This window comes from Fringilla coelebs (genome assembly GCF_963513975.1).
Source record: "Fringilla coelebs genome assembly, chromosome: 7".
Taxonomy (NCBI): domain Eukaryota; kingdom Metazoa; phylum Chordata; class Aves; order Passeriformes; family Fringillidae; genus Fringilla; species Fringilla coelebs.
This window is the reverse complement of record NC_140035.1, coordinates 6,647,369-6,659,395: the sequence shown is the minus strand read 5'-3', so window position 1 is coordinate 6,659,395 and position 12,027 is coordinate 6,647,369. Positions and strand designations below refer to the sequence as shown.

At 38.7% G+C, this 12,027-nt stretch overlaps 1 protein-coding gene across 2 annotated transcripts in view; it reads left to right on the top strand.

Annotated features, from left to right (window-relative positions):
- The window catches only part of MGAT5 (alpha-1,6-mannosylglycoprotein 6-beta-N-acetylglucosaminyltransferase), a 69,478-nt gene that overhangs the window by 39,978 nt on the left and 17,473 nt on the right, over positions 1 to 12,027 (top strand). For both annotated transcript variants that reach the window (XM_084209047.1, XM_084209046.1), the window contains exon 11: positions 7,759 to 7,908. In XM_084209047.1, the coding sequence (XP_084065173.1) occupies positions 7,759 to 7,908 (150 nt within the window). The remainder of the gene's footprint in view (positions 1 to 7,758; positions 7,909 to 12,027) is intronic.

The window sequence follows — 12,027 nt, the reverse complement described above, 5'->3', positions numbered from 1 at the left end:
CATGGCCAATTAATGAGAAGTGTAATCTGCACAGAGTACATGTGTCACTGCTGGGGCTGATCAGTCATTAGAGGAGCCCAGTGGGGAGGGGAGAGCATTCCTGTCCCCAGACTTTGGTGCTTTTGGGGAACAGCAGTGACAAATCAATTGTGTAATTTTAAACCAAGCAGGCTGAAGTGGGACTGAAGTGTGCACAGCACCTCTTCTCCCTGGGGCTTTACATAGCCATGGATATGGGTTCTTTTCTGTGCCTGAGCCCAGTGACATCCATCCCATCCCACCGTGGCCAAGTCTGGGCACACCCCTGAGCTCAGGAAGGATGTATGGTGCACAGGGTGTAAGACAAATCCACATTATTTCCCTCTGATAACTGAATCTGCCCTAGGTGGGTTGAGGATAACAAACAGGAGGCCCTAAAGATTTTTTTGCCTCATTTCTAAAGGTTATCTTTAGAGGTAAGCTATGAAGGGCAACATTTACCAAGTTTTGGGAAAGTGCTTGTTGGGATAAAAGGTTTGGGGTTTTGTTTGGGATTTTTGGCAGTACTAAGGAGTAGAGAGAGTCCTATCTATGCCAAAGTGGGGGAAAAAAAGGAATTTATAAAATGTGTGTGAAACCCATAATGCTCTCCATTATCAAAATTTGCTTTAATTACAGAACATTTCAATTAAAGAGAATGTTTGAAGCCTTTCATGTTGCCTTAGCTCCTGTTTCTAAGTCTTTTCTTTGTTCTTCTTCCTGCAACTTACTGTTATACTTTTCCACTAATTTGACCATTTATCCTAGAGGAAAGAAAGAGTCAAGATTCATTTTGCAGTATTTGCTATTTCTTTTTTTTTTTTTTTTTTTTTTGTGGGTTGCTGTGAGGGAAGTCAGAAGGTTGCTTTTACCATAAAATAGGCATCAATGCATAACATAAGTATATGATGACTGCTTTAGTATTTTGTTACAGTCTGTTGAAGCAAATATTGAAAATATTTGTATATTTAGAGGGAAAATAATATGGGAGTTTCTTACTAATGCTACTTGAAAAGCTAGGCATTCTCCTTAAATATATACTGCCTGCATAGCAACTTTAGAAGAGCTGCATTGGAAATGGTTACCTTCAGCTTGTTCTCAATGGGAAAGCACATCACTGGGGCTGTTCACAGTAATGTTCATTTGTAGCTCCAGGGAACTTGTGATTAAATGTAATTTCCCCATCATATGCCCTCTTGCACGAAGCAGGAGGAAAGTCCCTTCCTTCTGGTTGGCTTTTGTACTTCATGTTCAGCATTGTACTTTGAATAAATATTTCATTTCAACTTTAAAAGTAAAAGAAAAATAACTAAAGGACAGAAGTTCCTTCTCACATTTTCTCCCATGTGGTCAGTGCACTCACAAACTTTCTTGTGGTCATTCTATTTTGTGTTCCTCCAAATGTGCAGCAGCACTGGGGGCTTATCAATTGATGAAAACTTACCCCAGAGCCTGGCACCAGGAGCATTGTCCTGCCTTGTGCCACAAATCTAACAAATTGGAATGAGCCAGATGCTTTAGCTCAGCAAGATTTCTGAAATTCACCATTTCCTTCTGAAAGCAGGATGGGTCAGAAACAAGTAAATCAAAACAGGTGAGTGCAGTAATAAGCATATACCTTTCAAGACATACTCTTTAACATTTGTTATGAAAATTAGAGTTTAATTTATTATGAATTAAGGAAAAAACCTACTTTTTTCATGGATATTTACCTGCCAGTGATCAGCTTCTCACTTTGCAGAGCTCTTCAGCAGCAAAATGAATTTTTGAGGTCTTACAATACTGATTAACACAATCACCTAATGTTATTTGGTTAGCACAAAACCAACACCACCTTTCCTTCCTCTGGTCCCACTTCCTATTTTCATCTGTACCCCTTCACTTTTTTCCTTCAGCACTTACAAGGATGTCTCATTGGTTCTGGAAATTTCCATTCCAAGGACAGGAAATTACTGCTTAGGTGCTGGTGTGCATTGCATGACAATGACATTGTCAAATCTTGGGAAAACCTTGGTGTTTAAAAAACCCCAGACATGCATGGATGAAAAAGATGAGGCTAGGGAAGTGGATAAGGTTCTTCAAGCTCTGCCAGAAATCCTAAACCTTCACTGAGATGTTTTATTCATTCTTTCTGCAGAATTTATATATTTATATACATTTTTTATTCAGAGACACAGGTGCCTAAAAAAGAAGCTGTAGATGGACATTCAGGAAGAGCAAGAGCATGGCAAAGTTATATAATACTTCCCTTGCAAATTCTCTCTCTTTCCAGCTCTGCTAATTCAGTGTATTTCCTGAATCTGTTTCTCTGCTGATAAACTGTCTGGTCACACATTGTTGAGGCCTCAGTAAGAGCTGATTTCAAAGTGTTTGTTTGATCAGGAACCTATGCAAACTTTGCTTTGCCTCTGCAGCTTTCTCTGTCATGGAGTCCCTCAAATTTCTGACCTGTTGCAGGAGAAATAGTTAACTTGGGCATTTTTCTAAACCTGTCCCCTATGAGCTTTGTTTGGATTTCTTTGTATAGGATATTTTGAATAGTCAGTCACTATCCACGTTCTTTATGCCAGCTATGGGTTTGCAAACCTCCCTCATATTCTGACAAGTTGTCTTTTTCAAACTGAAGAATTGTTAAAGAGTTTTTTGCAGATTTCTGTGTGTAGCAGTGGAAACTGTCCTGTGTCTTGGATCTTTCTACTCCTCTCAGAACACTGTCCAATGTTTTCAGCTTCTGTTTGAGAAAATGGACCACAAGTGCAGCGGTGTGTGAGGAGAGAGAGAATGGTTTTTACAGAAGAGTTCAATAATATTCTCTTTATTTCTGAATTTATTTACAAAAAATTCCTATCATTTACTTGGTTGGTGAGTGGATTGACTGCTACAGAACAATGGACTGATTTTTTTCATGGGCCATAATCATGTGTTATTATAATGCAAAGTCTTCATTCTTGACACTGGTTAGCCCAGGGGTTTCTTTCCACACTTGAAGTGAGAACTAGTTTTCAACATTTCTGTCACTTTAGTTACCAAACAGGTTTTATTTCTGTGAGAAGAAGTCAGTGCAGCAGTAGAGAAAGATGTTGGAAAATACTTTCCACTTGAGCATATAATGTATGATCCCCATATTCATGGTTAATGCTCAGTTTTGTACCATACAGTGCTTAGTACAAATGCCAGAGATGAATGTGGCCTTGTGTTAACTCCCTGTGTCTGAGACTAATAAGTCTTGTGCCAGCTAATGCCTCCTTGTTTACTTGTATTAGTGATTAATATGTACTGGCTGATATCTTAGTTTTGAGAACAAGGATTGTGTGTTTGAGAAAAGAAGGATAAGAGAAGTACATTATGTCTTGATGACATATTTCAGATACTGTCAAGGAGAAAAATTTCATCAAAAGAGCAGAACCATACCCAGACAAGTCCATGGCAGTAATTAGCACATGTGCATGTATTCAGAAAATGTGATGAATATGCATCAATTTCAGGAATATAAACAGGTCTCTTAAGTTATTGAGCATGCATGCTTTGGGAGAATTCCCCATGCATCCAGTGCTGCTAATAAGGTAATGTCAGCTTTCTAACCTGACTAATTGGTTGGAGAGTTTATTTCCTGGGTTTTGGAGTCAGTTCAATTTATCAGATGGTTTCTTTTCTAGTCTCTCTGTCCCTTAGACTGCTAAGGGGGCTTTTTCAAAAGCTCTAAAATCCCAGGTGTTCAATGTTACGATGTTTTTATCCAACATTTTGAAGTTAGTTTGAATTTTGTTAGTGTGAATAATGACAGCATGTTTTTGTCACTTCTCTGTTCTCTTTCACATGATGACTGTTCGTTCATAAGAGTGATTCCCAATCTCTCCCCAAGAGATTTCATTCCCTTAAGAACTTCAAAGAATTCCTACAAACTGATTGGCTTCTTTAGAAAATGTTACCAGTTTGGTGAGAGAGGATTTCCTTGGGCAGGAAGAATTGTAATTATCATTTTGACAGGTTTATGTGTTATAAACGGGTTATGTTACATAGTTACATAGTTAACTTTTTATTTAAATTTTAGATTACTTGGTCAGTGTAGGATTCATACTTACTAGTCATGAATCACTGAATCTTCTCCACATCCATGTGGGAATTCAGGGCAAATTCAAATTTATAAATTTGAAAGTTTCGTATTTGACTTTGAGGAGACTTAATCTACTCTTTGTGATTTTCCTCTGTAAAACACTCTATGCATTTGAATCTCTTAATATTCCCCAGTCTTTGTGCACTCTTCTAGCTCCCTGGTAGACAGGATTTTCATTATTCAGGCATGTCTTGAGAAATCTTTGAGAGGGTGACAGTTCTCGAGCAGAGATTATGTTTGTGTCACGGTCTTGATTGTCATACATTGCATGTACACTGCATTTTGGCTTACTTTTGACTTGACATTTCTACAGATAAGCACTCAGATGATGGGACTTCTCTACAGTATGCATTTAGGATATACACAAAGGTGTATCCCAGTACTTGCTTTTCTGAGTTGCATTTGTCAAGCTTTATAAAACCATTGCCTTCTGAATTTTTCAATGCAAGGAAGCGAGGCTGGATACATGGGCTGTTTTACATATGTTTTGCAGTCTGAACTTTCAAGCCATAAAGCAGTTCAGCATTCTGAATCAAGCTCTTCTGTAATGCAGTTGGCCTCTAGTGATGCTTAATTTCATTTAATGCTGAATTTTTGGTGTTCTGTGAGGGCACCCAAATGGTCCAAAATTGCAAAATACTGTCATTACCTTGGACTGGCAAATGTTGGTAAAGCAGAGTTGTTAATTACCACCAGCTACTACACTGAGAAAACTAAAAGCAGAGTTCAGTTCTTGATGAGCTGTGTTTCCACCACATATTTTTATAGCTTTTATATTTAAATTATTCTCCCATCAAACTTAAAATTTTACCTCTTCATACTGTGTCTTCTTGTCAACATTGTCCTGGGGAAAGACTTATCAAACAGTTGTCACTTGATTTCTTTGATGAGAAAGGCCTTATCCTGGTGCTTTTAAAAGTAGGTGGAAATGATTGATGAACAGTAATAGCAGTTCTGCAGTCAGTGATCAACAAAAAGTACTTTTCTGAATGGCATGTTTATTTTAGCTGCTGAAAAATTGTTTCAGAAAAGGTTTGTGTAGCTGTTACTCGCTGTTACATTTCCATTTTGATTCTGAGGAGAAATTATTTGCCTTTTTTTAAAATGTGATTATCTTCCACCCTCTAAGTCTAGGTTTGCAGTGTGGACAGCAGGGTGAGCAGTGCAGGCTGACACAAACTGCAGGCAATGTCAGGCTGGCATTAGTCCCCAGCACCTCATGGTCTTGTCTCTTTGAATCCAACTTGGAGAAAATAAACTTCAAGTGGTTTAAGATAAAAGAATAATTATATCTGCTCCCAAGTGAGCAACTCAGGAAGCAGATAAATAGTTGAAGGAACGTTAGTATTTTGATTGCAAGTCACATTTCTTGCTTTATTTACATGTAGCCTTTCTATTTATAAATGCCATTTTTGCACACTCTCATTTTCTAATTCACTTTTTTTAATGCCTAGAATTTGATTCTGTTTCCTGGTCATTTTTCTGAGGTGGCTTCCTAGAATATTTACTTTTATGATCCAAAATAACCCTTGGCTTCAAGGAATGTGGAAATTAAGGTTTCCTTAACTGCAAAAGGAGACAAATGTTAGTGAGCTTTAGATAAAGTTTAAGGTGCTAATAGTACTTTTATGGTACTTTGTAGATGATTGTGAAAGCAGTTGGTTTAGACTCAAAGTGAGGAAATAAAAGAGTGAGATTTTGGTTGGATAAATTATCCATTTATTTGGATAATAAATGTTTTGTTTGTGGTTTTAGACTGTGAATTGGGAAAGAAGTCAGTTATATGCCTAAGTACTATTCCCAATGAAGTCTGTGCATGATTAATGTCATTTTACAATAGCTAAGTATTCTGTTAAAGGTTTGTAAAATTGTCATTGCAATCTTGAAAAGAAGTGCAATTTTAGGTAGTCTTGGTTTTGTTCTTTCTAGCTGCTTTTTGCTCACTTGTTTGTTTGGGTTTTTTGAGGTAGAGTGCATTTGTGTCACCAGGATTTGTGTCATGAGCCAGTAAAATCTGAGGCAAGTGCTTTGGAGTTATTGCTACAGGTGGATCATGTCATTAGCACCTGTTGTTTCCTTGCCTGTCTTCCATTCAGAACCCTGAGCACTCCAGAGTTCTGGAAGTATTAAAAGCCAGGCAGGCAGGATTAAGGTATCCTCTGGAAACAAGACCAGGCCACTCCTTTTATATTTCTCATGCTCATTTCCAAAAAAGTTCTAAATGGATTTTCTCTTGACAAAGTGTACGAGTTTCTCCCAGTTTCTAATTATGGTATTTTAGCAATTATGTCAGGAATATCTCTTACAGAGTAATTCAAATTTGAAGTAAACAATGGAACAAGCTTTTAGGTTTTTTTGAATAAATTGTGTTAATGAATAACAAGAGCAGCCACATTGAACAAGAAAGCATCTTTGTCTTTATCTGTTGGCTGGTTTATGTAATGCTGAGCCCAGGACAGGATGGGCAGAGCTGCCAAAGGGGCATTCAGGGGTGGCTCAGCCCATCCTGCCCAGCAGGTCAGCAGCAGAGCAGGGTGAAAGGAGAATCCACTGTTACACACATCAAACACACTCTGCAGCAATGCATTCAGCAATGAAGCTGGAAGAAGTAGCACTCATCCACCTAGGTGTGACACCTGCTCCTCCAGGGTTGGAAAAGACAGGATTTTCACCAGTCTACTTGTCCTTTGAATGAACTTCAGTAAAATTGTTGCCAGCTTTCACACAGGGCTGTGCAGGAACCGTGCACAGAATTTACATGACAAAAATAGTGAGTGAAAGTAGAATTGGTGAAAACTTGCTTGCTGCCAAGTACAGCAACTTGTTGCCTGATTTTAGAGCTATTACTAAGACTATGTGCAAATATTGAGGGAAAGTCTTCTGATCTGTGTTGCAGACTGCATGTAAATATAGTCTTCAGCTAATTGCCTTGGAATGCCAGTAGTCTTTAAAACCTAAAAAAACATATGGCATTGAAAATTAAAGTAATTCTTGTGTGCAAACTAGGATGGTGTACTATTTTTTCTGATTTTTTTTTTAAATGCAACATTAAAGCCATTGCTCTTCTCTGTGTCTTCTCCAAAATGCCTTTAAAGCTTCAGGTAGGCAGAACATTTGTATGTCTGAGTCTCTCATGGAACTCAGACACTGGGTATTTAAATAAAGGGGTGTGTCAGTATTCAGTTGGCAAAGCTGCATCTTACTAAGGTGACATTCACCCTTTTCTTCACAAAGAAGATAATTATTTTGCATCTTTGACCGAATCAGTGAAAATTTGATATTTCAAAATGTGTTTTTGGTGTTTTTAGGCCAAGTATCTTTTCAGCATGCTGAGATTACAGCTGTCTGATGGCATCCTGGTTTTTGTCCAATTAGAAATTAAGAGGGCCTTGGTATTAATTTCTTTATACCTCGACTATGAGTGAAAAAGCTGCAGTTTTCTTCCAGTTTAGTAGAAAACCAAACTAATAATGTAATGAAAGATCAAACATTACAGAAATCAAATAGGAATGAGTGAACTTCTTTCCCCAGCTTTTTTGGTACAGGAGATAAAAAACCAGCTCTGATTAAATGTTGCCACTTCAAATTTATAACAACTGAAAATATTTTTTTCCTTGCCATTACAGGATAAGAAGGCTTATCTGGATGTCATCCACACCTATATGGAGGTCCATGGGACTGTTCATGGGACAAGCACCATGTACATTCCTGGCTATGTAAAGAACCATGGAATACTCAGCGGGAGGGATTTGCAGTTTCTGCTGAGGGAAACCAAAGTAAGTTTGTCAAGCGGGAGTGGTGGCAAAAAATATCTTCAAGTAGAGGGTGTCTGAAGTGCATGCATTTCACCTCCTATGAATAAGTTCCTGATTTAAAAGCACTGGAAAAAAATTATCATGTGTAAAGGAGCTTAAGTTGTGTTCTGTGTGCCAAGAATACATTTTTCATCCTGTCTCTGTTTGGTGGATTGACAGCTCATATTAGAAAATTGGGATGACAACCTACAGTCCCATTTAAGAACCAGCTTGAGAAACAGGGATAAATGCATTTTTCATTTTCTTGGATGTGATTTTCAGCTCAAGGAGATTATCAGCTGAGAATGTGCTGTGTTTGACATGCCTGAGGTCAAGGTTAGGTAACACCCAAAAGCTGCACAGCCGCTGGCTGGCTGTGCCCTCCCAGTGACTCTAACCCAGAGCCACCCTGCTCTCTCAGGGACAAAAGCAGAGCTTCATTTGCCATTCCTGTCCTGCCTCTGCCTCAGCTGGGCACAGAGAGGGAGCCCAGGAGCCTGGCTTGCTGTGATGAGCTTTGCCTGTGGCCCCAGAGTCAAGGAACTCAAGATGAAGGACAGGATATACATGGAAAAAAACTTCTGTCCCCACGGTTTTGTTGGGATTCTCTGGCCTTCCCAGAATCTTTGTGGCATTCAAACACTTCAGTACATTACATTTAAATAGGATGTTTAACTCGAAGCTGATGAAAGAAGGGGGTTGTGTGTTTAAAATTAGCAAAATTTGTGGAAGTGCACCACTGTTGATAGTTTCTTGCTGTGCACTTCCACAGAAAAATCTCTTTTAAAAAAATGAAAAGAAAAAAGCAAGCACCTCTTAGGCTTCCCACACAACTGCAGAGATCTCCTTTTTGAAATACTTGGGAAAATTATGGTAATTTGACATCTCTGTGTGACAGCTGTTGGTAAATTATGAGTTTTTAAGTGCAACCACTGTGTGTATGTGCTTGATGCATGCAGGTACACATAATGTTGCATATTAAAAAGTCAACATTTGCTTTCGTCACAGATAATCTGAGATTACACAGCTTTTGGAGTATGAAATCCCTGTGTTAATCATAATGTGGGAAGAATATTGACCTTGTAATAACCCCCAAGCTTGAACAGTGACTGCCTCCTAAAAAAACATGTGTTCTATTCACTGAAACAGTAAAATAAGCAAATGGACTTCCTGTAGAATTACTGAAGTCCCTATACAAGTGCCAGTTCATATAATAGTTATGCTTAACTAAGCCTTTCTCTAATTTTTCCATCAGCCATCTTGCATGTATCACATTTAAAACCTTGCTTTTCAGTATTCACTAGATGTCTCATCTAGTTGTTATTGGTTATATTTGCTGTGCTCTAAGATGCAGTGTAAAGACACATTCACTTTAGGACAAATTCAAGTTGATAGCTATGTGTTAGGTACATAGTTTAGTTGTATGGATTTTGTGACACAGGAGGGAGCAGACTACTTCCACTCAGATTTTGAGCAGTAATTGCAGCATCAGATAGAAGAGGCTGAGTTGGGATTATGAAGTGCTTCTGAGATAGTAAATTGCTTATTTTTCACAAAAAGTATCTGGTGAAAAGCATGGATCTGTGCTGTACTGTTGTCAGAGTCCTAGAGTATTTTAGATTTTTATGATTTTTATTCTGTTGTTATGCATTGGTTATGGTTGGTTTTTTCCTTCTTAACATTGGGGAAATTAATTTTCAGAATTTGCTTCATTTCTTAGTGGAAAATCATTGATGTGTTTCAGAACCCTGTATCAGGAAGTCAGGGTCCTAAAAATTACATTTGCAAGCAGTATTTTTATATGGCTTTTCTGAACTTTTGTTAGCAGGTTTGCAAATGACAAAAGCTGTTTTCCTTTTAAGGAAATTATTTATTTAGGATGCAGCCAGGCTAACAAAACTTTGCCTTGATGATAAGCTGTTAATAGTCCATCTGCTTCTCCTAATACATAAGTATTGTCATGGAAATGAGAGTGCAATGTATTTCTGATTTTGCAATGAAATGAAATTAAATATGGCTTATTGCATCATGCATTTTGCTTATTATTCCTGTCTAGTACAGTTTCAATGTAACTAATTGAACAGAAAAAGTAAAACAGCAGCATCCTGGGATTGAAAGTGGAAACTGAGGTCTCCCATCTCATGTTTTGGACTTTTCAGTTGGAGGGGGATTGGGGTGGGTGGCTTTTGGGGGTTCTTTTGGTGTGTCATAGGTACTCTGGCTGTTCTGCCTCAGCATATGGTTACCTGTCAGTGTTGATCAACAGACACACTTGCTCCAAGTCTTCTTGCTGCCTGCATATTCACAGTTCCAGATTTTGATACCCTTGAAGAGGCAATACTTGAACACAGCTTACAAAACACTGCTCACCTGTCACCAGTGGCCATCTGCTGCCTATGTGGGTCAGTTGTGTTTATGTCAGCTGCATCATGGGTTGAATTGCTAAAATAAGTGCAGGTTTCTCATAAAAATCAAGGTGACTTGAACAGGAGCTTTGTGCCTGGAGGATCCCCATATGTGTCCTGAACAGTGAAGTTCAAGGACACTTTTTAATCATAATCACTTCATTCACTAATCAGCATGGCCAGAGTCCTCTAATGAATTTAGTGATGGGTTTTGTCACCAGACTGTCCCTGTGCTGCAGGTGTGTGAATGATTAGGGCCACAACTCCAGGCTGGGTGCAATACTCCTCTGGAGCATCATGAGGAGACAGCAACCTAAACTTCCAGAAACCTTCAGATGTGTTGAGACCACGGGCAAGAATTATCTGTCATTGGTTGTGATTTCGGTACTGTGTTAGCAGGTTTTTGTTCGGTCAGCTGACAAATGTTCTGGCTTTCAGAAAGGGAGAGCTAAATAACAATTTAACAAATCACATGGTTCAGCCTAGTCAGAAGTGTCAGCTTATGCTGCACTGCTTCACTTTGTCCTTAGACAGCAAAATACCAGTAGGTGAGGGCTCAGTCCTGTGATTCTTAATCAGAGCTTTGCATTCCCAAAATGTCTTTGGTCCCTGCAGTCGGCGGTAGGACGCGGTTATTCCAGGCAGCGTGCAGCTGCCATTTCGCTCTGTGTGTGCTGGAAAGCAGCACATTTCAGAGGGAGGGAGCTCTGCAGGCAGGAGGGGCTGTTTGAGATTCATCATGGCTGCTTCAGCTGTGTGGAGCATGACAAAAAGGAGCCATGTCTGCAGTTCCTAATGAGGAGATGTAAAGCCATTCATCACGTTGGAGGAGAATGGGGTAGGCGAGCTGGCAGCCTTCCTGCACACTCACAGGGCCCCCTGCCAAGTGGGCAGCTGGAGGAGTTGGACCAGTCTCTCTTGGAGAAACCAATGTTGAATTCTTGAGAAGTATTTCTCCTTTTGAGAAACTTTTTCCTTCAAGTCACTGTGAATTTTTCAGAGTTCAAATTCTTTTACTAAGTGGGTTTTGCAATTTCTATATGGGGATTAATAAAAGTAGGAGCAACACCCTGCTTACACATACACAGGCAAGCCAACTTTGTCCTCATATTGCCTTTTATGAAGGAATATATATTTACACCTCATAAAATCAGCTGAAAAGATATTTACCTAGTGATTCTATTCTCAAGTTGTTTGAATCACAAAAGGATTGACTTTTGCAGAAAGTATTTTGTATTGATGAGAAGAATATAGAAAAATAGTTAACCTTTGCTATACTCCTCTTTCTGGAGTTTAGAAGAGAATATATAAGTTGAATAAGGAGGCATATTAAAGTGGTGATAAACCTACCAACCTGACAGAATAAATTGAATAAAGTGCAGTAATGCTAGAAAAGGGAGAGAAGATAAACACTTCTCTGTGTGAAACTAGAGCATTTGCTCTCTGGAATATGAAATTTTTTCTTAACTGTTCAGCTAGTCATAATTACAATCAGGGAAGTAAAGCAGTAAAGCATTCAGTCCTTACTTTATACTTTTGGCTATAATTTAGGAAGACTGTTTACTTATATTAATAGTAGTATGATGTGGTGCTGTAAACTCCACCCAAAAAAAAAAAAAAAACCACACCCATGCTACTTTTCATGAGAGGGGTTGTGAGTCACTTTTTGTGTCAGAAATGTTTCCACTTAACTGCT